Consider the following 27,878-nt stretch of genomic DNA (forward strand, 5'->3'; position numbering starts at 1 on the left):
GAATATTCATTGGCGCGAGGGAGAGACAGCGCACGCGAGGAGGTAGGCAGAGCCGCACGCACGCAGCTGGATGGACAGGACCGACTCCGCCACAGCTGTCGAAGGATGTGAATTCTCGACGTTTCTCAAGTTTGTCACCGAAAGAAAGCAGCAGCTGGACTCAGATCGACCCACCGGGTTTGCACACAGGTGGTCCAACGCCGGCTGGACACTGACACGGCGCGCGGCGGCCGTTTGAAAACAAACTGCCTCGCTTCATTAATGAGTCGATTTTAAGATTTGCGTTCAGTCCAGATAGCTGCTGACCATCCGTCCAGTGAGCTGTAGACAGACACACAACCATGATGGAGTCTATCTTAGACAGTTTAACAGCAGAGAAACTCTACCCGTCCGGAGGGACCAACCTGTTGGACCTGGAGGAACTCAGCGACGGAGATTTCCTCACTAATGTGGTGAGCTCTCGCGCATACTGCCTTTAATTAGCATCTCCTTGTTGTCACCTGTGTGAGTGTACAGTGTAGCTACGTATTGACGAGTGTGACCCATAAACTATGATGCAGTGTTGCTTCTCTCTGCTGGAAGTCAGCTGTCCGCATTTAAAGTCCCTTCAATCAAACGCACGGCGCTGCCTGTTCCTCCCGGAGCCGGACCTCAGGAGGGCGGTGCAGTTATCAGATCCTGACTGACATCCGGGCCTCCTATCATGCTGTTTGTGTTTAATCGGGCAAACTGAGCTATGAGACTGCGGACACTCACACAAGCTGGCGAGTTACTCGTTAACTTGTGCGTGTGTGTTCAGCTGCAGGTGTTGCAGTCCTCAGCAGCACACCTGACTGCTGCTGCTGCTGTGTGTGTGTGTGTGTGTGTGTGTGTGTGTGTGTGTGTGTGTGTGTGTGAGACAGGCTGGGCATGTCCTGAGCAGAATCTGGCTTGTGCACAGCTGTTGTGTGTGCATTAGTTTTCAATGAAGCCTTCCAGTGTTTGTCTTAACTAAACCTTAATTAACACTCAGGTAGCTCCTGAACTAATGAAAGCCTTCACTGCTGGAAGTCAAGTCTAATTTCAGCCAATTAATCGATCAGTTGTCTAACAGAAAAGTAATCTGCAGCTGCTTTGATAATCATTGAAGTCATTTTTAAAGCAGAAAATGGCTCGTGGCACTTTTTCAAACTGCTGATTTTCTATGATCTTTGAGTTTTGTAATCGGTAGATTCGTTGATCATGACAATAATAGTCAGTTGCAGGCCTAAGTAATGAAATTATGGGGTGAATTTTATATCTTTATTGGCTTTAGTCAGCCAGTTGTTCAATTCTATGTCTCACATTTAGTCAGCTGCAGTGTATCCTGTGCACCATCATGTATTTCCTGCGGACACTTTGACTGAATCTTATCCACCCAGCTCAGTGCTTCTGCAGAGTAATCGCACGCCCTTTTCCTTGTGCACACAACTCAGTGTTGTTGTGTTAGAGATCCGGGGTACACACACAGTCCACACTGTCGTCACCGATCCTTTCGCCGTGTCCTCATCCAAAAGCAACAGGTTACCAGTGGCAACAGCTGCACGTATCCTCCTGTTGCACCGTAGAAGAAGACCTGTGGCTGTAATGAACAGGATGCGGTCGAGCAGAATTTCACTCGTTTCCAGGCAAATAATTAGTTGTTTCATGCCCACTTTGAGCTGTAGTGACTGCACCGCTCCATGTAGATGTAGTGGATTGAATTGTGATGAGAGCCTGTTACCTGTGATGTCTGACAATGTATTCCTCCCCACTCTGCCCTGTTTCCAAGTGAACTGCCACCTCCAGCTACGAAAGTACACCGCCGCGTCCTCTGTGCACGCTATGCTTGACCGAGCTTTGCACCCTGAGTACCGTTTCCCTGCCGCACACTGGGAGTTTAATGACAAATATCTCTGTCGGTGACCGTGTTAGCAGGAAGTACTCTTTCTTCATTTCAGTTCCATCAGCAGCTGTCTCTTTTTCCACTCTGTGTCATTCCCTCTTTTCTTTTTTTAACAGTGCAGGTTTTTATAAGCAGGCCTCTATTCTAGTCAGTGAGTCAGCCGAGCAGTCTGCTTGTGGTTTATACCCCCCCCGTCCCTGTTCTAAATAAAGTAGTCCACTCTGCTGTGAAGCCACTAGGCTGGGCTGTACCACTGAGGACATGGGAAAAGATGGCTGATTAGCTGTACTGCAGAATGGCACGCTTATACATTCTTCAGTGCAGTGAATGGGCCTGATTTTGATCTCTCCTGAACATGTACTCTGCAGTTGTGTCGTATGAACAGGTGCTGATGACGGGAAGCAGCATCAAAGACCTCCCTCTGACAGTGTCTTAATCATAGACTGTCCATAAAGATGGGCGACGCGTCTCCACTTCTTCCCACCGTACAAAAATGAATCCAGAATATCCTGCAGTCAGAGTCTGCATGGTCGTGATCAGGGGACACCCACCCGACTTAATCACAGCTGACAATCATGACTTCACACCCTCTTTTTATAGCATCACGTAGCTAATTAAAACCCAAACTTAGCAGAAAAGTGAAGAGTTGAACATAGATCAGCATGAGAACTACCTAAACTGACCATCTTTGGCAAAAATGCACCTGACTAGTCCTTTAATTTTTTACTTTGGCCCATGTCCCACCTGCTGGAGGGGGTGGGTTTATGGCCTGTACTGCAGCCAGCCACCAGGAGGCGAGATGTTTTGGCTTCTGTCATGCTGCCCGTCTTAATGTACCCTCAATAGTATTAATGGTAACCTGTGAGTTCCTGGCAGCGTTCATGGCAGTCGTGTGGAGAAGGATGAGGAGGAACACAGGAGCGATTGGAGTGAATGAGCTGATTGCTTGAACCATGTGAGGGCAGGGGAAACAAGCCGTGAACCCACTGATATTTTATCACCCTACAAACAGCTGCGTATTTTAATATCAGCAGATATGGAGCCTCCTGACTGTTGTAAATCCAGTATTTACTCTCCTTTTAACTCTGTTTTCGTCTCCACCAACTTGACTCAGCAGCTGCTAAATGCTCCAAAGTTGAGACAGTGGTGGGCAAGTAGGATGGGTATGGTGGTGGTGGAGCGCCAAAACAGCAAAGATTGCTTCATGGTAAGGTGTGTTCCTACATGCAGGACAGCAGGATTCACACACTTTCTGCTCTGTATCCTGTTTAGCTCTGAGCTGCTTTAGCTGCAGTAGAACTGAACAGATGCTTTGAAGCTGATCAGTGACCGCCGCTGCTGGTTTGCTGTAATGGATCAGCTGCATCTGAGCATCATGTGCACCTCTCTGTTTTCCCACAATATCAAGGGTCATGCATCATTTGCCACTTACTGCAAACTCCTGATGGGTGAGGACAGCTCTCCTAAATCCTTAAGGAGGAATCAGTCGGGCTGCAGCTCATGGTTATTTTCATGATTGTCATGCGACTTCACAACCTAAAGATATTCAGCTTACTTTCACAATAATGAGGCAAAAAAGCAGCAAATTCTCACAATTCAGAAGTGCAAATATCTTGATGTTTTGGTCTGAGATTCTGAACTTCCAACGTTTAATTTACCGAGATTTATCAACCATGAAAATAAGCCTTATTTGCAGACGAGCACATGTGTTTACACACACTTACACAAAGCAAGCGTAGTTCAGTGAGTGCAAGTTTTGGGTTGGTCTCTGTGTATTCTATGTGATTCTTTTCTACTCTCTTCTCATCTATGTTTCTATAAAAACCAAATCTACAGAGTCATAATTCTCAGCAGATGTTTGGACCACGCAGCCTTTCGCCGATAAACACACACACATATATACATCTTTCAGTCCCTTCTCCATGAATCTCCTCTGGATTTATATTCTGTTCCCTGTCTTCTCCTCCTTCTAATATATTCTCCGTCCATATTCTATTCTACTCTGTTCTACTCTCCGTTCAGACCCTGTACTCCAGCTTTAAAAGGACACACCCAGCTCATTTGCATGCTCGTTGCCGATTGGCCGCCGAGCTTCCAGATGGAATGTGAGCAGGCATGCAGCAGTGTGAGTGTGTGAGGGAAAATACTCCTCCACTGTTTCACTGAGAACTATGGAGGAGCTCCACACACACACACACACACACACACACACACACACACACAGGTTGTTCAAACACAGCCAACACATATATTACCACATGTGGCCAAATACAGTTCAATCAAGAGAGACTTAATTGAAACTCTTTGGCAATTAAACCCCATCATGACGTCATCTTAAGGGGGCAGCGATGCCCCCCCCCCACCCACCACCACCACCAAAGAAAACATCATCCTTTACCTTTACAGTCAGCAGTGGACGCAAAATGAAAAGCAAAGCAGAGGAACAGAGGAAAACTTTACGTGGTTATTGGTTCATTTTTTGTTGAAATGGTAATTAGTGACTAGAATGCGATGATATGAGGTCTGCGGTGAGCAGAAATGCATGAATATGGTAATGACCAGATGTGATGCCGGTATGCAGTGAGCAAGGTCAGCAATGATGCATTGCCTGATAATTGGTACCTTTATTATCTGAATGAATTATATACGAGGGAGGACGTGAATACAAGATAAGTGCAGCCAGGACCACAACAGTGGATGAAATGACAGGGGAACATCGGGAATAATAACCACAAAAATGAGATCTTACATTTGCGAGGACAGCGTTGACGTGATTGGCCGCAGAAGTATTTGATTCTGGATTTCGAGCCAGGCCTGCAGAATGCTTAAGACACGGACTGTAGTGACGAGGTGAAAGACTGTTTCTAGTAATGTTGGAGGATGCTGTGCGTTCGCCGCCATCTAAGAAATGCATGAAAAGATCATCAGAGTCAAGTCAAGCAGGTTAAATTCAATGCAAAATGGGAAAAGTGATGAGTGACTTCAGAGATACCTTTCAGAAGTAATTTAATAGCCGGATTAGAAAATGGAATAGGAGAAGGGTCAAAACGTCTGATGCTGGACTGAATCCCAGCAATCATGGATGTACGGAGGTTTGAAATGGCAGACATCCACGCAGCGACAACAGAAAGAGTATTTATGAGAACAGGTTTAGGTTGCATACCAATAGAAATGAACAAAAGTGCTCCAATCAAAGGCTTTTTTTTTAGTCTTAGTCTGAGCCATCGTTTTGAAGCAAGGTCCTTTGGTTTAGGACGGAGCTGGATGTTGAAGAGGGAAACTTGTGTAGGCGCTGGACGTCTGGACGGCGCTGGTGTGGCATGATGACCAGGCCTGTGATGAGCCGTGGAGATGAAGACGTCGTTAAAAAGTAGCCTAAATCAGTGACTCCATTTTTTCAGCGTGCTTCCCTTTGGCTTGTACTTGATGTTCTGAAGCGTTTATGATGGTTTAGACTGCCATCATGACATAAAATCTTTGACCTGGCTGTCAGTCCACTTCACATCTGGACGTCCTTCATCGCTGTATCAGGGAAATAGTGAGAATGTTCATCATTTGTGTGATTGTTAAGGTGCAGGAGGTGGCTGCCTTACCCGCAGACCACCACCCCGCTGCGTTAAAGGTGACTGATAGATGAGCAGTTTGGCTCACGGCACCAAACTTCCCATGCAGAGCAGCGTTGGTGATTTGAACCCTTTCTGCCTGTTTCACCTGAACCCGTCAGGCATCCAAATGAAAGGAGAGGAAAGAGATATGTTGAGACTCAACACTGTTAATTACAGGCATAACAGAGTCGCGCTCTGCTTTTATAATTACTCCTTGCATGTGTCTTTCCCAGCTCTTTGCCTGTGTGGTTTAGATCTCAGCCCCATCCCCCTAATGACACACCACCACTGAAATAAGCTATAAAAACCGTCAACTGCTTTTTAACACTGTTTTCCTCCCTAATGTGATTCTTTTCCCAGCACAGAGGGTTCAGGTAATGAAAGGTCCAGACCTCTGTGGCTCTATTCAGACTGACTGCATCTGCTCCAGGACCGACTGAACCGCCGTGGACTCACAGAGCTTCCTGTCCTAATAACTACAATCACAAGTCACAACTGCATATGTTTATCCCTGTCTTTCAAAGCTGTGCTCTACAGTGGTTTACAAGACAAATGATGAAACAATTACAAAAAGACAAACAGAAAACAACATTTATAAGAGAACGTTCACCGCTGATATCAGGTCACATCACTGATTACCTGCAGCTGCTCCAGCAACAATTTTATGTTGTAAATGCAAATTTTTTTAGCCTTCGTAGCTTTTTATAGCCGACATCGATCCTTGAGGGGCTCCCCTGTGGCTTCAGGGTTAAGACACCAACCATGAGCTGCAACATCAGTGTAATTTCCCGACTCTCTCCCCTCTCTTATCTTTCATTTCTCTACTGTCAGCCTCAAAATATAAGTCAATCTATCAATCCTTGATCATTTGTCTATTATAGCCACAGCTGGGTCTGCAGGAGTTAAATATTATACAGCGAAATGTCAGCACTGCTCGTGGAGAGCAGCATAAAGCCTAACACTGTTCATCTAATGCCGCTATTAGCTAATTGAAGGTCATACTAAATTGTTTCAATTATTCCTCTCCTTGCCTGCAACTTTCCTAGCACCAATTTCACCCTCGTTTCTCCATATGGGAACCTTTCCACTGTTTATTTTCAGCTGCCTGGTTTAAATGTGGCCTATATTCCTTCATGGAGCAGAGTTACAGCAGCACCGTCACGGCTCTTTTAAAGCGATATTGTTCCAACATTGAGTGCAGCAACAGAACAATGCTGTGTTACTGCGCTGGTATGGAGGTGCATTTGTTAGTGAATGAATAAGGAGGTCACTTGTGTGTGAAAGAGCAATTGTATCTCAGCCTTGAGATTATGTTCAAATGCAAATATTGATGTGACGATGAGATCTCCTGCTTGCCATCTGTCTCTACTTCAGACACAACCCTGCAAGAAGAGCCACCCTTCATCCCTTACAAAGCAGTTTTCTGCACAGCAGCAGGGCAGATACAGGGTTTACCTTGCTGAGGGGTTGCAGCCTCTCACCTGCAGCCCTTCATCTAACTGCAGCCGCTCCTTGTCGCATTCCTCCCTTGCACTGATTAGAAATGAAGCCGAACGGAGACGTCTTGTCGATGCATTTTGATGAATGTTTTGCAGCTTTGCATGAGCAGTAATTTAATACAGCTCTGATGCAAAGTAAGCAGAGCGAAGAGTGAGGCTGTTATCAATGAGATAGAGTTAAAAACAATGCAGGATTACGCACACGCCTCGTTTCCTGCTCATCACTTGTGTGTAGGTAATTTGAATTCAGCAACAATGAAAACTACTCCACAGACATGACTTACAGAACGCAAATACGTTGAATGGCGATTGCTAAAACAACCATAAATAATCATCAAAAACGGGGTTTGAGTCCATGCAAATCTTTTTTTTTTTTTTTTGTGCTGTTTTAAATTAACATTCTTTCTCAGAGCTCATCACAGTCCACAGTTGAGTTTCAAAGCGTCAGCAGTTCTTCATGTGTCACGTGCTACTGTTATTCTACCCACCATATGCATGTCTATCCTCTGTGTGTGTGTGTGTGTGTGTGTGTGTGTGTGTGGGTATGAGTGTGTGCTTGCTCCACATGCTTTTATTAGACAGCTGCATGTGTCTCAGAGTTTCCTGACAAACACCGTTGACCTCCAACACAGTCACACATCTCGATGCTCAGAGATAACGCACATGTGAAAGTTGCTTAACTTACTGAAACAAACAAATAATATCTCATTACATAACCTGTGCACATCACCGCTGACTCCCAGCACTCATACCTTTAGTACACTCCTGTGCAAAGCTCGCCTTCGCGATGAGCCGAGCACACCTTTTCCCCGACTTTGCAAAGCTCCATCGAGCTGAAGGGAACTGCAGAGTCTGGTGAGTGTTCCTTGTTGGTTCTGTCACGGCAGGCGAGCCTTTCATTCCTCCATTGTTGATGTTAAAGCATATTGAAGTTAGCTCTGTATTTATTATCACAGTCGTGTCTTTATTGTTGCTACTGGCCAGATCTAATCTGCTGTGACACTTCTGGCAGTTTTCGGAGAAGATCTGAAGCTAATTTCCAGGCATAAAACATGTAAATCAACTTTTGTATTTGTTGTTAATTAAATCAAGTTATTTCTGTCACTGTGTCTGCCTGAGACGTCTCCAAGCAGAGTTCACTTGTGCAGTTGATTGGTTCCAACAAATCCATCTGTGTGTGTGTGTGTGTGTGTGTGTGTGTGTGTGTGTGTGTGTGTGTGTGTGTGTGTGTGTGTGCGCACGCTTTTGTACTCCTTTGTGCATTTTTGCTTAAGACCAGGGTGACTCATATTGTGTGTTTGTGTGTGTAAAGCAGTGAAAGCAGAGCACCATGCTGTCCCAGGCTTCCAGAACATCGTCTCTCAGCTCAGTGACTCATTCATCCAGACTGAGGATGAATCTGTCAGGGCTGTTTCCCAGGCAGTCTTCAGGCTATCAGCGCTGCGCTGTCTGCTTTCTCATTCTGAGAGACAGTCTGTCGTAGACTAATCATCCACTGTTTTGAAACTGACTTGAGTAACTTTTATGCCGATATCTCTGATTAAAATTTGGTGGTCGAAGGTCAAGGTCGCTCTGACCGCGCAAAACACTTTTTGAGCCATAACTGAAGATTTCCCCCGATAATTTTGACAGAATTTCACCCAAATGTCTCATAAGATAACACGAACAAGTGGTGACATTTCATATGCAAAGGTCAGCTTCACTGTGACGTCATAATGTTCTGCAAAAACACCTTTCTGGCCGTTATTCATGACTCAGAAGCAGAAGGAGAGATGGTGGCCATATTTCACATTTGGTCTGAAATATGTTCCTCTTTCAGCTTCTGCTGTCTGAAGATTTGCTGCTTGTCTTTGTTTTAATAAATTGTTGCTCTTGTTGTTTTCCAGCCTTTTTCGGGTGACCAGATGGACGACTTCAGCAGCGAATTATTCAGCAGTTTCTTTGACGACCATCTATTAGAGCGGCCCCTGCTGGCAGACAGACCTTCTCTGTTACACATGGACATAGACAGCAGCCCAGGTCAGCTCCTCTTACATAATGAAGAATCTTAATTACAAGAAAACGCATGCTACTTTCCTCCTCACAGCATAAAATAAAAGAAGTGTGCAGAGATAGGGGTCAGATCACAGTGGTTAGTCCTCCCATCAACATAAAATTCCTACTTATTTCCAGTGTCTGGATTAACTCCTCGCAGCAGGTAGCTGAAGTTGCTTGGTGGAACCCTTCCCCATATGTTTGCCTTGAAATGCCTGTAGGCCAGAAAATACCACAGTTTCCCTCGCTGCAGCTAATGGTGACATTTACATGACCTTCTCATTTACTCACATTATGTCCAGCAGCGCAGCAGCCAGTTGCTGCACTCCGGAGCAAATGTCTGAGTAGAAAAGGTCCCAATCCCATTATTTGGTTCGATTGGAAAGCCAAAACTCTGCATGAACAGCAACCGTATCAGGTTGTAACTTCCCAACCACTGACATCAACCCTGGCTCGGTTCTCCCCAGAGAGGTCGAATTCCACCAAATGAGAGCCAGTGTCTGTTGCCAAAGCCTCGCACTTCCAAAACTCTGCACTATGAACCAGGAGGGAACACACAAGACTCCCCCCCCCCCTCACCTAGCAGGTGCTGGGTCTGTGAAGAGGAGGCCACCGGCTGAGCTCCTCACTCACAGTCTGAAATGAGAGCTGCTCAGATGGGGCTTGTTCTGCCGTTCAGAGTTATTGTAGTGTAGAGTTTGTCAGTCTGTTAAAGCTGTCAGAAGGATCAACGTGAGCACTTGCCTATGGACAGAATCCGGCGACGTACTACGAGTGCTTGGTTTTGGCTCGTCTGTTTTCCAACATGGCGGCCGGGTCGCAAACGCTCTCATATCACAGCTAAACAGTGCACGAAAATATGTTTCGCATAAAGTTGATAATAAAGCTGTCTGGATAGTAAATCATGAATAATAAGCTCCTTTCAGACATAAACTTTATGACGTTAATTTGAGGCCAGTTTAGCATGTCGGTGTCATGTCTCCATAAACACCAGTGTCGGAGAAAAACAATGTTAATGAGGTGATTTTAAATTGTTGAAGATCTTTTTCTGTAATATAAAAATGATTTTATCCCCTCGTGGTGTGGGTTAAACCAAACCTTTCCCACAGTATAAGTGAGACCAGCACCCTATAGGCTGCTCGCCGCTCACGCACCAGGTGGTGAAAATGAGAGCGTCGTGGCTCTCTGAAATAACAGACACCTACAATACGCCTGAATGACAAGAAGGCATCGCTTCAACGGGTTGAACGCAGCAATGTTACGTTTTCCATTTCTGAAAAGGACCTCTGAATCTCACAGATATTCAAGCGGAGCACAGCTACTCTTTGAGCGAAGACTCCGCCCCCCAGAGCCCAGCCCTGTCAATCAAAATGGACCAAGAGTCTGGTAGGTCACCCTGTTCATTAAAAAGTTTCACCGATTCTTAAATCCATTTGCTCCTTTCTGTCTTAGTTTATGCCTCTTGGAAAAATGGCGAGCCAACCAAAACTCTGCGGCTGATGTTTAGTCTGGTTCTTTATCACCCTGGCTGTCCTCTGTTCATCTGGTTGGCCCCGTTTTCTCTCTCATGTACTATTTGTCATGCACTCTGACCCTGTTTGTCCAATCATATGAACTCCGACTGAATTAATCCACCGTCCGTCATGTAATATGTGTGATGATTGGCTCTGTCACTCTCAGGGCCAGAGACCTTGCTGTCTTGTACAAAGACTGTGTTCAAACAGGCGTGATGCTTCATGTGTCTCATGAGGACCAGGTTATGGATATGTTGATTGACAGGAAGACAGGCCAATTGGTTAGCTTGCAGCGGGGAGGACGCTGCGTTCTGCTGGGACTGATAGGTCTGCTGTCTGTTACACTGTATGTAAGAGGAGCATTTGTCTTCTGCAGTGTAGGATAGAAATACTGTGTCTCAGACTCTGCTGTGTCTCTCTCTCTTTCTGACTCGTCTTCCTCATTATCTCGTCCTGTCGTCTTCTCTGCCTGCGTCTCTGCCCGTCCTCCTCTGTCTCTGTCTGTACCTGTCTTTCTCGCTCTGCTGTCTGTCTGTTCTCCGTTTGTCCCGGGGATCCTGCTGTCTGAGCAGCAGGATCCCAGACTGAGTAGTTTTCCTCCAGCTAAGCCCTGCCCACCTAACACACACACACACACACACACACACACACACACACACACAACGCTATGACAAGCATATGGTTTTGAGTCTGCAGCTTTAGCCGAAGGCAGCGGAAACTCTCTCTTCTGACAGGTTATCTCTCTCTCTCTCTCTGTCTCTCTCTCTCTCTCTCTCTGTCTCTCCCTCTCTCTCTCTCCCTCCCTCTCTCTCTCTCCCTCTCTCTCTCTCTCTCTCTGTCTCTCCCTCTAACTCTCCTTTTTCTACCATTCCCTCTCCGTCTCCCTTAATCCAATTAAATCCATTTTATTGGTATGAATATCGGATTACCTGTATCGCCAAAATACCACATTGAACGAAAACATGGGGCTCACGTCATAAAACGCCCGCCTGGCTCGTGCATTGTTTTCAGTTCAACGCTGTGAACTTGAATATTTATTTACATAGTATTCTGCTCTTTAGCCAGATTAAAAAAACATCAGACTGAATGAATCAGTGTAAGACACGGTCAGAATCGCTGCAGTCCATCCAATCCTGACACATACGCTATGCTTAAAATGTAAATGTACACTGATGCCAAAGCAAACAGGATGTTCTGAAACCTAAAAGAAAAAAACTGAAACGTTTAGACAGCTTTGACTTCGTGGTAGCTCATATATATTTTTGTCATTCGCTGCCTTGGGCTGTAGTTGCATAGCTGTTGTCTTGAGCTCACATATGGAGCATGCACGCAGAGAGAGAGAGAAACCTGCATGTCTTATGTATGTGAATGTAATCCAGCCTATTCGATACTGAACTTTCTCCAAAATGCATTTTGCGACCTGAATCTGCTCCGTATTACTTTTCCACCAAGTCTACTTTGGTGCATCCCCTGCACAAATGCATGATTGTATACATATACATACATTATGATTATTACTTCCTGGGAAGATATCACTCTTTTCCCCAGATTTCTCTCCATAAACGAGGTTTGTTTTTATTGAATATGCTTTTGTTATTCTCTCATATTTGCTAGATTTTGTGGTACAACAGTTGAAGTGTTTTGGAGGAAAAAGGTACAGGGCCAACTCTCCAGAATGGTGCGATCCTCTGTTTTCAAGCTTATGTTCTTACCAATGATCGGCTGCAGAATGACCAAAGGGTTTTACTGCATGCTCGTTTGCATCGTCTCTGGGCTTCATCGCATCTCCTGCACTCGATGCTCCACCTGCAGAACGTTGCTCTGCGCTCTGATCTGAGTGTCACATGTCCGATTAAGCCACTTGTTGGAACACCTACCGCATACTTTTCATTTTCTGATTTACCACTTCGCTCTGTTCACATTTCTTCTGAAAAATCTTCTGTCAGACAGCTGGACCATTAGCTGCCATTTTGGCGTAAAAAGTATTTTGACAAGACTGCTGCAGCTGAAACGTTGATCCAGTCATACAGTATCGCTCTAATGATGGGCTTGCAAGTATTTAACTACAATAGATGCCTTGGACCGTAACGCAACTGTGTTTCAGTACATTTACAATGCATGCTAACACACACGTGCAAAAGGCAGCTGTAGATTCTGCTGAGAGTCGCACATAAAACTGGGATCTCTCGGTCTTATTCTCCAGTGATGCTTGAGAGGATCCATGTGCATGCTGCATTTTGTGCCTTTTCGCAGGCCTCACAGGCATCCAGAGAGCGCACCGCTGTAGCAGCAGCAGCTCGTTTGTCTTGATGAATCAGGTTAATTAACCACCTGAGGATCTCAGAAGTGGTTGCCCTTTCAGACAGCCAGTTTGTTCTGAATGAAGGAGTTAGTGGATCGTAGTTTATCCTCTTGGACAACAACAGATAGTAATTTAAGGTCCTCCCCAGCAGTGGATGCCCCCCATACAAATCACATTTGTTTGATTTGGCACCGGTCCCTCAACATCCTGACAGGAAACTGCCAGATAAGAGATACTATAAAAACTGCTAATTTTGCCTCAGTGCCTAAATATAACCCGTGTCACAGAGTGAAGAGCACAGACGTCTGAGCCCCTTCAAAGCATCAGAAAAAGTTCATTGGGATGGAAAAAAATGCTGTCTTGTTACCTCCACATTCCCATCAAATACATTGATACTCCTGGACTTATTTTTGATTTTACTGAAGGAATTCAGTGGAAACGTGATGTGAAATATGTGATTTTGTGCCAAACAGGGAGACAGCACAGCCGATCAACATTTCACAACACGGAGGTCTTCTTCAGCCATTTTTAACATGCTGCTTGCAGCATGTTTGTTCCTTACATATTGATACTCGGTTTTAGCCCTGCTGTCCCGTTTTCTTTCTCTCGCTCAGCCTGTGGTATTAGCGCGTGTTGGTCTCATTTGGTCTCGTTCAGTCAAAGAGAAGCTGTGTGTTTTACTGCAGCTCCTGCTGCGCTGCTCCATTTATGGTCTTAATACTCCTGCTGTCCCACTGAGATCAAACACAGTCACCACCTCTCCACCGTTAAAGCCCCCTGTGATGACTGCCAGGAGCCTTTGTTCATTAGCCGTTGCTCTATGATAGGATTTCTTACCTGCTTTTACAAGCCACACAGGCAGAGTCTCTTTTATTAACAGCATCCAAAGAGATCCCATAAAGTGTTTAAGGAGAGGATCAGGTTTTACTGTATCCAGAAGCATCTTTTACAGTTACATAACACTGGTCAACACTACAGAAACATAAAACAATACGTCTAAAATGATGTTTAGACCCCCCTTCACATTACTTTCCTGTTGAGCAGTAACATTTTTAATCACTCAGGTGTAAAAAAGGAACACTTTACTTTGAATTGCATCATTATTTATCAATTTATCGATATCAAGTCTGATAATATGAAGGAAAAAGAAAGAAGAAAGCAGCCCAGACAGCTGTAGAAGAATGCATGAAATCATCAAAATGCATTCTTTTTGATGAAACTTCCTCCAGACGTGTCAGAGGATGTGTCGTTCTAGCTCTGATGAAAATACCAGAGGAGCTACAAATGTGCTGAACCTTCCTGTGTATTGGCTAACAGCTAGCAGCTTCTGGTATTCATTATGAAATGGTGGTGGAGGGCTTCCAATCAAGCCCTGGCTTAACAAGGGCAGGAGGCTTAACGAGGCTCAGGCTAGCAGCAGGACCGGCCTCATTAGGAGAGGCTTCTGTGGGTCTGACTTATGGAGAGGATGTGGGGGATAAGTCAATAATGGAGCCACCCCCAAAACTGAATTCAGATGCTACTCCTAATCTTTAATATGTCGTGAGTGATTTCAGAGTCACCATGCTGATCAGAGACCGAAGTTGTCATTTGATTTTGAGACCGGACTAGATTAATTAACCTGAAACGCATTCCCATCATCAGCGTTTAGAGCCCGACACTGTGCTCAGTGTGTCCTTTGTTTTCCAGCAGAACTGAAACGATTAGTCAGTTAAACAGGAAGCTGATTGAGAGAAAATTAATCGCTCGAGTCGATTATCAAGCAAAAATGCTGCACGTGTCTGTTTTATTTGATTGTAAACTGAGTATATTTGAGTTGTGCACCGTAGGCTGGATAAAAATGATTTGATTTCGCAGCAGTCAGGCCTCTTCCTCTGGTGCAAACACCACTTCCAGCACCAATCCAGCAGGCGAACGGGCCGATCGACGTGAAGTTTGCTGACCCTTTAGATTGCCCTTTTTTTCCCAGCACACACACACACACACACAGCTTGTAAACTTCAGAGCATTTTACCAGCACAACGTTGCTTGGAAACCAGGAGGTGATTAAAATGACGTTGACTCCCGACGCGCGCACACACACAGCAGCCCGTGTCTTGTTAAACTGCTGCTGTGCTCTTTCCATGCACCGTGGGGGCCTTTTGGTAGTTTGTGTGTGCGTGAGTCGTGACAAACATCAAAGTGTCCTTCCTGGTGTTTATGTCTTATTCTAAAATGAAAAAAGCTGACTCGCTGAAACATCACACGCCCCTCCGTCTCCACCTGCAGCCACTGCATCATGTCATGGCTCAGAACATGGTTTCACTTTTCAATTTAAAGTCAAATGTTTGCTGTTTGCTGGGAGTCCTTTGGAGCGGTGCCTAATCAGCTCACCTTTAAAGGGCCTTAATTGAAAGCATACATAGTTAACGTCCATCAGTAGGTGTATTGTTACAATAACTGAACATTATTTTGAACCAAATATGTGTAATAAAAGACATCTACATCATTTCCATTTAACGTAATGGTGCAGCGACATAACAGATGTTGGCTGATGACGGTATTTTATCTAAGTTTATAGCAGCACTTAGTATTGCACTGCCATAAAGTTTGGGGACTTGCAAGAGGCAGATTAAGAAAGAAAGAACAAATAGTGGTTAAGACTGAAGCAGCAGAGGCAGATATCCCATATTTATTCCCAAGTATGGGTCAAGCAGAAACAAAAACTACAATTCCCATGAGACAGCTCAATTGCATGTTTCATCACACCCTGCCTGCCTGTTACACCCCCACATTTTTGTCTGTGATCCAGCTTTTCTGTTATGAATTAAAAGCCTTAAAATCGGGGATTTCATCAGATTCAGCAAAGCCCACCCAGAGCCACAGAAGACGTTAAAGACCGGTCTCCACGAGCAGTATTTCCCATGACGAGTAAACTGATCCTCATGTGTAAAATTGGTGGAACGCTCCTTTAAAGGCTCCTCATGAGACGTCCCATGCAAGACGTCTAGTGAGTTAACTCTGGATCGTGTTGATTGCGGCATCTGGATTCTGTCTCACAAAGAGGAGTTAGTTGGATAGTGTGCCGAGTAAAATCTGGAAATAACCACATTTGGAGCAGTTAGCTGTTTCGGGTTTAATTCAGTGCCCTGACTCACTAATCCTGCTTTGTAAGACAGGCTGCAGCAGACATGACCCTCTCTTGCCAGTGGCAGGATTTCCTTGAGGTCTGCAGTTGAAGCTCACTGTGGTCCAGTGGTGGCTGCAGGAGGCTCGCTGACGTCCAGGCTGAAAACAGCCCTTTGTTAAAACAACACAAGGGGCTGCGCTGGTGTGGGCGTGTTGGTTTAGGGACCAGTGGCATAAGAATCAGGGGTTGGCTGCTGCTGCTGGTGAAGAGGACCGGAGCCTCTTCATCATCCTGCCCAGTAGGACACCAACTATACGAGGAGTGACTAACTGTCCTGCAGCTCACAGTAGACTAAACCATGTACCTGTGAGATGCTCTTAGAAATATATCCTCATTGTGTTTTGGTGAACCTCCTTCAAAATTGTACTCTAACCTCATTGTTGGGTCAATGATTATGCATATTTTCGACGGTGTTGAAAGGCAGCGACTGTCTTTTTCTCGGGGAGGACACTGAAGACGAGTTGCTGGTTCAGCCCGATCTTTTATTTCAGGGTAGATACACACTCGCTGGAGACAAATTATGCACCACAGTTGCCAGAGCGACGTCTTCCAGCAGTCTATAATGACCGGCTTTGTCAGGAAGTGCTCAAATGTTTTGGGGAAGCTCTTTGAAAGTGTGATTTATAAGCTACCAGTTACTTCCCATTGGAAGACCTACAGCAAAGCCTCGCTGAAGACACATAGTTAGATTTACGTAAGATGCTCAAAACATTGTGGTTCATGTTGCTTTTTTAACTTTCTGGTTTAGAATTAAAGTTTGATTATTTAATTTCATCCTTTGACTTGATTGTTTCAAAAAGAAAAGAACAAAAGTAAATTTTTTTTTGATGTTCATTGTCTTTCCCTCAGAATTTGAATGGAACTTCAGTCAGGACCTTTCAGCCATCCTGGTGAAACAGGAGGAGCCTGACGTGGGTCAGCGGTTAGATCCTCAACCTCTGGAAGGCCCGCCTCTCATATTAAGCCCCGCCCCGCCACACAGGGGATCGCCATGGAGACACACGGTTAGCATCCTCCACCTAGCATTACGAAGTGTTAGCGCTGATATGAGCCGATCACTTCATCAGCATCACTGTTGGTTGTTGGTGTGTTTCTGCAGGAGCACAGTCAAGACGAAGTGAAGCCAGTAGCCATAAAAGATGAACCCAGAGAGATTGGACAGTACCTCAGCCTGCCCAGCGGTACACACACACGCACACACACATAAACACACACACACACCACAGACAGACACACACACGTCTTATCTCAAGTTGTTCCAGTTGCCACAAACATACTTGTCAAAGTAAAGGACAGAAGCACTCAGTCAACCCCCCTCTCTCCTTCAGACGATGCTCTCCAGCTCCCACCCACCCCTCCCAGCAGCAACCACGGGGACAGTGACGGCTCCCTCCCTCCTTCCTCCCCGCACCTCCCTCTGCCACCGTCTTCCCCTCAACCACAACAGAGGCCAGGAGGGCGTGCCTCCTCCTCCTCCTCCTCCTCCTCCTCCTCCTCCTCAGCCATCTCTTCTTCACCTCTCCTCACTGCACCACATGTGAGTAAAAGAACACCACCCTGAGCTGCTTACTCAGTGAAAGTGGGAACAATCACTCATTCAGTGGCTCATAGTTCACACACAGAGAGCAGCCCGGATGCTCAGGAAACAAACGATTTTGGCTAATACATAGAATGTTAATATTATCCTTCCATTAACACATTAAGCTTGAAATCCAGGTTGAGATATTCGGGGGAGGCTGTTGCAATTTTGTGCACATAAGAAATGCTGATGTGTTACATACACTTACATATATATTGATGAAGTTCTTGTTTCATTGTGCAGAAGCTGCAGGGTTCAGGGCCCCTCATGCTGACAGAAGAAGAGAAAAGGACCCTGGTTGCTGAGGGTTACCCAGTACCAAACAAACTTCCTCTCACTAAGAGTGAAGAGAAGGCACTGAAGAGAGTCCGACGGAAGATCAAAAATAAGGTAAACGCTGAACCTTTCGTTTAGTTTGTGCTCACAGCTGTGCCGAACATCACAGAAGCAGTGAGTCAGACTTCTGTTCTTAGAGTGAAGCAGAGCTGAAAACTGAAATTCAGTTGAGTGGTGGCATTTTTCTGGTGTCAATACGCTCTGACAAATGACAAATGATGCTGAAACAGAAACATTATAAGCATCCAAACAAAGAGATTTGGGTGCCTAACACTAAGAAACGTCTGTTTTTCTCCCCAGATCTCAGCTCAGGAGAGTCGGAGGAAGAAGAAGGAGTACGTTGAATGTCTGGAGAAAAAGTAAGGCTCGGAAAAAAAATCATTTTTTCCATTCCTTTTCCGCTCCTTTTGGTTTACCTTTCTATCTGTCTGTGTGTATTTCCAAACCTTTTTTTCCCATTATAGTCCACTCAAACAGTATTAAAGTAATGATACTGCACTATATCAGTGGTCATAATATAAGAAGAGTCCATGCAGAACTGTCAGGTCAGATTTCCAGATTATTCATCACAGCGTGGTTCCTGAATTGATCTGTAATTCATCTGAAATTAAAACTCTAATCAATCCACTGTCTGGAATGTATTGTACAGATTCTACAAAGCTGCTGTCAGTGGCATCGTGATTGAATTTTGAAGGATAAAACTGGTGTTATTCTCTATTTTTTTTATATCCCGTGAAAAGACTGAAACCAACAATGTGTCAAGGCCTTCAGAATTCTTGCAATAATATTGGTCGCATGTTATCTGACCACACTTCCAATGTCAGACGGGGGTTTCAGAGGCTGTTCAACAGTCTGTGAGGACTTTGTTTGAAGCATACTGAGGGCTGAGTCTGTCTCTCAGTACTTCCTTACTTTGTCTGTCGCTCGCAGCCACAATGTCCATTACTTTTTACTGAGGACATCAATCTTTAAAACAGAAAACTTCCAACTTAAAAAAAGGCCCAGTGGACTTCCAGTTACACAGTATGGTGTTAAGACGCACGTCCGCCAAGCACAGCGGGAACAATGGGCAATAAGGCGACTACTCAAGCCCAAAATCGGGCTGTTAAAGCTTGTGGCGACATGGGGGATGATCCTGTATCACCACTAATGGAGAAACTCACAGCAGAGAGGTTGAGACCAGCATATCTGACCATAGAGACAGGATGACGCAGCTGGAACTTGACGTGAGTGGGTTCCAGTTTAACCTAGAGTCAGTGATGAGGGAGAATACGGCACTCAAAGAGAAAGTGGAAGACCATTGGAAACGGCAAAATTTGACTGGAGGGGAAAGATGCTCTGGACTTAACTACTGGGAGACTTACTGCAGCCTGCAGCCAAACCACATTTCAGCCATGTGTCCTACAAATGACAAGTGACACTTTAATGTCAGGTGGGCGAACAGGACGCTCGACTGAAGTTATTACCTGAAATGAACGAAGCCTACAGGGTCTCATCACATATTCCCAGTGCTTTTATGGGAAAACGTTGAAAGCTTTTATCCGCGAGCGTATCATTTCTTTCAGTGCACACTGGCTGAAACCATCCTTTACCAATCACAGCGCCCCTCCGGTACTTCTGTCTGATTAACTCAGGTATACCATCCGAAGAAATGCCAGAAAGTCTACGTGAACCAAATGTGACTTGAGAGCTGCCTCCCCAGCATCACGTCGAAGGAGCATGTTGTCTTTTTGGATGTTTTTTGTTTGTCTCTGCCTCTCCAGCTCTTGAAACCGTCATATCATTGGATGCAGAGACGGCGTTTGATAGGACAGGATCCACTTCACGAGTGCCAGGCTAAAGAAATGGTTTTCTGGTACCTGTAGCAGGTGCTCCCTCTCCTCAGCAGACCACACACACAGACACACACAGTTTTCTCTTGCCCAAAGCTCGATTCTGACATCTTTTTGACACCCGTTCTTGACATTTCCCAACCCCATGCCCCTTAATTGCTGTCTTTTGTGTGTCTCCTGTTGAAGGCAGGTTTACCAAATGCCAGACTGACCTTGTTGCATTGGCTACGCTCACAGCCAAACGATGTATGTTGTTGTATAGATAGATAGACAGGTACGGCTATCCTTCACAGCAACCAATGAACGACTTTTCCTCCTTCTTCTACAAGCTGTATTTAAGCTTGCTGCCTTTGGTCCAGAAAGCAGCCATGTTGGCTCATGAGCTGAACCTGACCGTAAGCCTTTGTGTACATAATTGTGCTCTTTATGCACATCGCTGGCGCAGGAACACATGAAAACTGGCAAAAGACAGGAAAGATAGAGTTGTGTAATCCTGACGTGAGCTTGGCCCTTGAAGTTTAGCTAAGAGGCAGTTTTTGTCTTTGGAGCTGAGTGTGGTAACAGACACAAGAGCACTGTGGGGGATTAAAGTGGAGTCAGGTACGAATGTGCACATGAGCACATCATACTAACAGAAAGTGTTTCATCATCACAAGTGAACAGAAACAAACTCCTCCTCCTCCTCAAGGCGCCTTGAGTCGCTTTCATAGCCAAAAGTGAACTGGTGCAGTCAGTTGATAAATACCCAAAAGGTTCATACAAAATGACCTGTTAATCCCATGAGAGTGTGCGTCCTCATGCAGGTTCTTTTGACTGAATCAGCACAGTAAGAGGAGGTGTGCGAGCACAGAAATCCTCCTCTCCCGATCCTCTTTGTGTTTGTGTTTCTGTTTCGGACATAAGGACGGGATTATTGGAAGACCTCTCAGAAAGAAAACAGCAGGACGACCGGCTGAAAGGAATGTGTGAATGAGCCGCGTTCAAACCAAACACAGGAGGAGATCAGGCGGATTCTGAGCAACAGAACACAAGATGGGCAACATGTTCAGATGATAATGGAAATCAAAAGGAGGCTGGGAGGAGGCCGTCTCCCCCGTCGCTCTGCAAACTGTTGGTGGATGCTGTTCAAAAATGATGTACAGGAAAATGCATCTGGTGTCTCGTATGTCCAGTCCAGCCATATGTATAACATTTGAACTGAGAAACAAAAATCTGTCTCTGTCTGTCTGATCAGGGTGGAGAGCTACACGTCAGAAAACAGCGACCTGTGGAGAAAAGTAGAAAACCTGGAGACCGCCAACAGGTGAGGCTGCCTCTCGCACACACACGCACACACGCGCACAGGCTGACATTAGCGTCGTGTTGTGCGCTTGATAAACTGAACGATCTGTGCTGCTGCAGGGCTGGAGAAACCGCCTCTGATTTTTCTTTAATCTCTCTTGGAGCAATAACCATGATTATAACTGCAAGCAGGGAAATGTTGATTGAGCTGCAGCCATGTTGTCTTCAAAGGACGAAAGCGTGCAACTGTAGGTTATACATATGAGTGTTTATGCTCCGTATGTAAAAACTTTTGGGGTCTACAGTTTATATGCAGTGTGTTACATTATAGGAGTCTAAACAGAAATTTGTCTGCTCCATAAGCAAAGCGTGGACTCACCCAGCTCTGTTTGTCTCCTCTGTTATTATAACAATATGAAACCAATCTGCTATTATCCTGGAGTGGGTGGGTCGATGGGTGGATGGGTGGGTGGGTGTGGTGGGATAGAGGGTTAAGGTTTAGAGGGGGGGTCTGTCTCTGTCTGTCTGTCTGTCTGTCTGTGGCGGCCTCAGTCTGTCATTAAAGCTGCAACTTAACAGAAGCTTTCATCATGGAAAGCAACCCCCTCCCTTCCCACCGCACACACACACACACACACACACACACACTCACACTGATGAATATGTTAAACCACCACAAGGAGGAACAATGAGTTGGCACAAAGTGGCAAACATGAGTCAGCACACAGCACACTCACTCCGAGCAGGTCTAAAAAAAAAGTTTTTAAACAAATGAGCTAAATTTAAGGTCGTCGTTTCTAAAAATTCCCCGCATGCAGTTATTAGTGGTCATTGTGTTCTGCATGCGAAGGTTTCATCCACTTTGATTCATGCAGAGCTGGGTGAGTGCTACTGGTTTATTAGCTGTACAAGAGCAATTTGAACTCATGTAGCATTAAATATGTATTAAAAAGTCTGGAGTCGAACTTGGAATTGCGTGTCCAGTGCAGATAGAAGTCCACGGTATGTTTAGCCTAGCTTAGCACGAACACTGGGAACAGGGAGAATCTGCTAGCTTAGCTCCCATAAAAGCAGAAACAAACACCAAATCCACTGAAATTTTCCGTCTTTGTGCTGAATATTTACACACACAACCATCCACCCAGCCAGCCAGCATGACCTTTAGGAGCACTGTACATTTAAAGCAGCAGTAACTTTAGCAGTAAATCACTGTGGTTTCACATCAAAGTCCCGTGTGAGTGATGCTGGTCAGCATCATCCCATGTAAGTTTATTACGGCTGGCAACCGGCAGGTCAGTGCTGCCTTCTGCTGCACGTGATGTGAGACACTGGATGTACATATGGACCGACTGATTCACTCACTGTTAAGTTTGCCACCTGCAGATCTGCTCCCAGCTTATTAAAGGAGTGAGTGACTGGCTGAGGGCTGGTTCAGCAGTATCTGGTTCTCTGTCTCCACTTAGTGGTCAGAGTGTGTCCTCACATCTCCTGACAGCTCATACCATCAGAACCTTGCTCTCCAGATCCCACTGACACACTGTATTCTGGTGGTTTTCCTCTCGTTATCTGTCCAGCCTGACTGTACTCTTTGCTTACTCTGGCTGACTAACGATGCAACAGAAAATCAGGTGAATAAAGTTTACTTTAATGTCTGATCAGGCCAGAATTGAGGCCTGTACAAGAGGAGAGAAACGACTGCAGGAGCATTGGATTGGGAGGCTCTGCACAGATCATCACAGTCAAACTCTCTACCTGTGAAATGATGCCTTTAATCTCTCTCTCTCTCTCTCTTTAGGTCTCTCCTACAGCAGCTCCAGAAGCTCCAGTCCTTGATTTCAGGGAAGGTTGTTCCCCGTTCTTGTAAAATGGCCTCAACTCAAACAGGAACGTGCCTCATGGTAAATAAATTCTTGCTGTTATTGACAATCTCTTGCATATTGTTATTTAAGTGACGTCATTCATTGAAGCTCTATTCTAAAGGAATTACCTCCAGATATTTGTTAACGCGAGCGTTTCTCACCTCCTCCACGCAGATGATGGCCGTGTGTTTTGTCCTGGTGTTGGGCTCCTTCTCTCCCTGCCTCTCTCCCCTCTCCCTCCTCGCCGACACCTCCTCTTCCTCGCATCCCTCCTCTCCTTCTCTTCCATCGGCGGACCTCTACACCACCAGTCAGGGTTGGTATTGAAGCACACTCAAAAACTCTCCTTTAATGTACCCAGAAATTTTCTTTCTGCATGGCTCCTTTAGTCAACAGTGTAATACAACAGTGAATTTATGAGATAGTAACCTGGCTCACAGCGACAGAGTGAAAAGCAGTGAGACTCATCATAAGAACAATAAATCAAGTGCAGCGTTCCACACCACAAACATGTTTCTCTCAAAGACAACACGTGAAGACGACACAAGTATCCACTTTGTCGCTGCATTCCACTTCCCTATAAATTCACCGTCTTTAACCACTTACTCTTGGGAAACCCCCGTTGAAAGTTAGGCTGTCATCATGTTAAATACCACTCCTCTCTGCCAACAACCATCCTCTGAGTGGTACTGGAAAAAGTCTGCTCGACTGTAACCATCAGGGGCTGAAATTGGCCATATTGCCCTGCAGTAGGGGTGGAGGTGGGAGGGGTTAAAAGTCCCTGCTAGGGGCCCCTAGAGGCCACGATGTTCATAACACCCGAAAATACACCCTAGATACGATTTTTTTTTGGATAATTTTGTGTGCAGGAGTTTTCATATTTCTTGTGTGCACGTCATCTTTATTGCTTACGTTTAATTTCAGCTCCTTTTCAAGATACTTTGAAGAAGGACTTTTTGGCTGAAGTCTACGAAATGAATGAATTTGACAAGTCACCGCAGCCCTGAATGGCATGAGAGTGAAAACCAGTGTGTGTTTGTGCGTTGCAGTCCGTTCCCGCAGCCTGCTCTTCTACAATGAAGGGGCTCCACTGGAGGAGAGCTTAGCGACATCAGAGGGAGAGAGGCCACAGTCAGAAGGCCACTCCCACATCCAGACCAGCCGATACACAGCTGACGCACACAGCAACCAGACGACTGGGCCCAAGCTAGAGCAGAGGTACGAACACGCGGTGACCTTTTGATGTCTTCAAACCTCCGCTGTCCTCTCAGCGTTAACAGTGTCCTCTCCTCTCCTCAGAGAAACAAAACCAGACGGAGTCTCAGAGTTCTTCTGACACAACCTGACCCCCGATTTCTCACCTCTGACCCCTAAAAAGGCCTAACCGTCCGGATTCCTGAACTCAGCAGGCTTCATCAACATCCAACAGGACCAAAATCTGCATTACTTCATCGTCATCCCTTCAGACAGCCCTCCCATCCTCCACAGCCGGTTCACTGCCCTTACACAGATTCTGCTCCACCTGAATATACTTGATTTTAAAAGGACCATCTTATTGGAATTTCCATTTTTGTGTGTGAAAATATTGTGTAACTCTAAACGCACAGCGTGTAATTTCTGCCGATCAAAACAGCAAAAACGAAAGAGTTTTCTTCATGGTCAAACAGCCAACATGGCCGATGAAAGTCTATCTGACTCAGGCAGAAATCATGTTCATGGACGAGGTAATGTATTGAGGTTTTATTCACGTTAAGTAAGTTACGTTCGCAAACTTCCTTCTACGCTCTCCGACGTATCATCTGGCGTTTCCCTGGAAGTTAGAGCTACTAGAGGAGGTACAGGGGACATGACGCCGCTGACAGGTGACCAAATTAAACGCACTGTTTGAATGAAATTACAAATTTCTCTGGGTTTGTTTTGGGATAATGTCAGGACAAACTCAGTAAAATAGATAAAATAGGTCTAGTTGTTTTAGACATTTTAGCGTGAAAATGTTTAAAATTCAGGAATAATATTTTAGAGATACATCACATTAAAAACACAAGGTCTTAAAGAACCTCTAGTTAAGATACAGGAAGTCACTTCATCATCATCACAAACAAGTCAGACCATTGCCAAGAAGATATGAGCCACTGTACGCTGCAGAGCAACATCCTCGCTGCAAGAGCAAGCAAACAGCCTTATGGGAAATGTGGTCCCAGTGCACCTTTAACAACTCATGAACATACACACATGTATGAACTTCCCGGACCTCCACTGTGGGACCCTCGTTGGTGTTCGCATGGTGCTCGTATCTTACTGTCAAGGCCTGTCACGCTTCCCCAGAGGCCCAGGTAGCATCTTCAAATGTTTTGTCTTCCCGAAAGTCCAAAAAAGAAAGTTCAGTCATTAATGGATCATCAAAATTATCGACGATTCATTTTCTGTACATCAGCTAATTGGAATAATTGCTTCATAACGATCTGTTCTCAGAACAGTACGCAATGAACGCGACGTGTTGCTACTGGCTTGTTGAAAACGTCTGAAAGGAAGCTGTGCCATTTCAAAAGTGCCTTCCACTTAAGTCAAATATGACCGACTTGGCCTTTACGACTCCAGCCCACACTCAACTATAAACCTTGAAACGTGACTCTGACTGCTCACGCTGTTTGTTGCTGGCCTCAGATTTAGCTCGTTTTTATAATCACTCTGGTTCTTTCTTTTAACTAATCATAACCTGGATGAATGTTCAGGGTTTATCTGTCTCTCTTTTATGCCTGCAGCTGTATTTAGGGGGCATGGCAGTTAAAGCTCACCTTCACCCTGAGCCAGCCTCGGTTTGAGCTGCTTCCCAAACAGTCGTGTTCACAGTGAAGAGTTACGACAAAACATGGAATGATTTATTTTTCCACTTTTTAAATCCATCTCTGAAGTTTAGTTTTTGACTTTCAACTGACCAAAATTCTGCATCATTTTGGGGGGAAACCATATTTTCATATCAAGGGACCGTGAAAGGGGTCCTGACAGAGGTTGGGGAAACATGACAAAAAAGTATTTTTATTGAATTAAAAATTGTATATGTAATATATTTGCAGCATCAAAAAAGGAGCATACTTAATTTATGCGACAAAAAAATAATGAACTTGTTTTTAAGATTAGTTTATCTTAATGTCTTGTTTTTCTAAATAATGTTTACAAAAAAACTCAAAAATCCAACTTATAATATATTCTGAGCATCAAAAAAAGAGCATATTTAATATATGCAAAAAAAAAAAGGGAATTGTCTGTTGTGTTTTGGCATTTAGGATGATGTGAAGTTTTACGCGGCGGTGGAGTGTAAAACTTTGACATGATCTGTTTGTGTCTTTTAACTGTAATACAGTGTTTATGTTTCACTGCTGTCGCATGGAAACCTCACAGCGTCTTTTTGTTCCCTCATGATTAAAAACGCCATTAGCTTTAACAGTGGAATGTAAAAAAAAAAAAAAATTTTAAGCCTCAAGCTGAACTTTCTTGACCCAAAAAGCCAAAAAAAAAGTATCACAAATCAACTGCAGAATTTCAAAAACATTGGCTTTGAAAAATCCTTAATGTACATATTTCTAACTTCAAAGCAGCAGAGGAAGCCTGTCGTCATCGACAGCAAATGTGCTCATGCGACAGCAGTGTATGTTGTATTTATTCCTGTTTGTAGAAAGTGTGTATATATTGATGAAGCCGATCAGGGGACTAATACATTCCAGGAAGTAAAACACCACTAGCTTTGCTATCTCTACCATTTGAAGGAAAACCAGGACACGAGCAAAAACTCTGTTCCTTCACCACTATTCTAACAAAAAAGCAACTGTTGTAAAGGTCGTGGTATTCCTTCGAATTAGAAGCTATGAGAACAGACATTTCACTGTCCCAGTCCAAATCCTTGAGGGAATAACAAGAGTTCTGACTTCTAAAACATTTCGATCCCCAAAACATTTCAATTAAGACCGATTTTCTGTATGCATTTCCTTTTGTGTCCCTCGTGCTAAGCGTACACACAAACATCATGTGACTGCAGCTTGTCGCACAAACACCCTGTCATTCTCAGCCTTATCTGTCTTAATGCACCAGTGTACATAAATAATGACAACTATGTAATGTGCAGTTGTTGTAAATAAGGGCCTTGTTTTTGTATTGTGGCATAGTCCAAGATTTTCACCTGTGGAATCACGTGGGAGGGGGAGGAAAACCAGTGGATGTGTGGGGACGGAAGATGTAAAGTGGGGAGGGATTTAAAAAAATAGAGGGAGGGTGACTTCTTCCACCTGTAAAGAAACCTTGATAACACAGCAGCTGCGCACAGTTTGAATAGCCGTAAAACAAAAGGGAGTGCTTGATCATTCTGACCTGTTCGTCAGTATTTGGAGAATGTTTGTTTGAGAAAGAATAATCAAGCACTTTCCGGGGAGTTATCTGAAATGTGTTCGGGTACCGTGTCGTCTTGGTTTGTTGTATAGCGTCTTGCATGTTCCTCCATATATAAGTATGTTATCTTAGTGTAGTCCGTAGAGTAGAAACCAGCAAAATATTAAAAAACTGCATCAGCAACACTGTCTGTGGACTTGATTTCAATGTGACCTCCATGTCTTAATTCAGTCTTGGGTCTCCTTTGACCTCAACGTGGACTCCAGAGTACAGCCAGCAGTTTAGCTGAAGTGTTTGAGTATGAGCTGCTTTCGGAGCTCCTCTGCCTGGCTGTCGCGGTCCTCGGGCCTCTGTTCAAGGCTCTCGGGCTGCTCCAGAGGGTCTGTTCTCTCCAGGGTCCAGGCGTCCAATCCCGACTGCAGGGAGGCGTTGTGGAGAACGCAGCAGGCCAGCAGGATGGACGAGCTCCTCTCTGGAGAATACTGCAGCGAGCAGGGGAGAGACGGGGACTAAATTACTTCCTGAACAACACGTCATCTTTTTCCTTCTTTTTCATGGAAAATTTGATTAATTTTGCTTTGAATA

The 27,878-nt window shown here is 44.8% G+C and overlaps 2 protein-coding genes across 3 annotated transcripts in view; one reads left to right on the forward strand and one right to left on the reverse strand.

The window, feature by feature from the left end:
- creb3l1 (cAMP responsive element binding protein 3-like 1) lies at positions 1–27,476 on the forward strand. Its single transcript, XM_076724019.1, has 13 exons — positions 1–452; positions 8,894–9,026; positions 10,341–10,427; positions 16,876–17,030; positions 17,126–17,207; positions 17,355–17,563; positions 17,849–17,995; positions 18,242–18,300; positions 21,008–21,076; positions 22,850–22,952; positions 23,088–23,229; positions 23,963–24,131; positions 24,213–27,476. The coding sequence occupies exons 1-13, from the start codon at positions 342–344 to the stop codon at positions 24,247–24,249; spliced, it is 1,503 nt and encodes a 500-aa protein (XP_076580134.1). The 5' UTR covers positions 1–341; the 3' UTR covers positions 24,250–27,476.
- The window catches only part of harbi1 (harbinger transposase derived 1), a 148,754-nt gene that overhangs the window by 118,993 nt on the left and 1,883 nt on the right, over positions 1–27,878 (reverse strand). Inside the window, exon 7 of one of the 2 annotated variants that reach the window (XR_013076267.1) lies at positions 26,089–27,775. Coding sequence is in view for 1 of the 2 variants with exons in the window: in XM_076724020.1 (XP_076580135.1) it covers positions 27,575–27,775 (201 nt within the window). In the remaining variant the exon portion in view is untranslated. Of the gene's footprint in view, positions 1–25,772; positions 27,776–27,878 lie in introns of those variants that run through there. The other variant, XM_076724020.1, reaches the window with a different exon arrangement.

This window comes from Chaetodon auriga, chromosome 23 (genome assembly GCF_051107435.1).
Source record: "Chaetodon auriga isolate fChaAug3 chromosome 23, fChaAug3.hap1, whole genome shotgun sequence".
Lineage (NCBI taxonomy): Eukaryota > Metazoa > Chordata > Actinopteri > Chaetodontiformes > Chaetodontidae > Chaetodon > Chaetodon auriga.

Coding starts and splice junctions, on each gene's coding strand:
- creb3l1 (XM_076724019.1), top strand. CDS start 342: ATGATGGAGTCTATCTTAGACAGTTTAACAGCAGAGAAACTCTACCCG. Junction 17,031..17,125: donor GATCGCCATGGAGACACACG/GTTAGCATCCTC, acceptor GTGTTTCTGCAG/GAGCACAGTCAAGACGAAGT. Junction 17,996..18,241: donor GACGGAAGATCAAAAATAAG/GTAAACGCTGAA, acceptor TTTTCTCCCCAG/ATCTCAGCTCAGGAGAGTCG.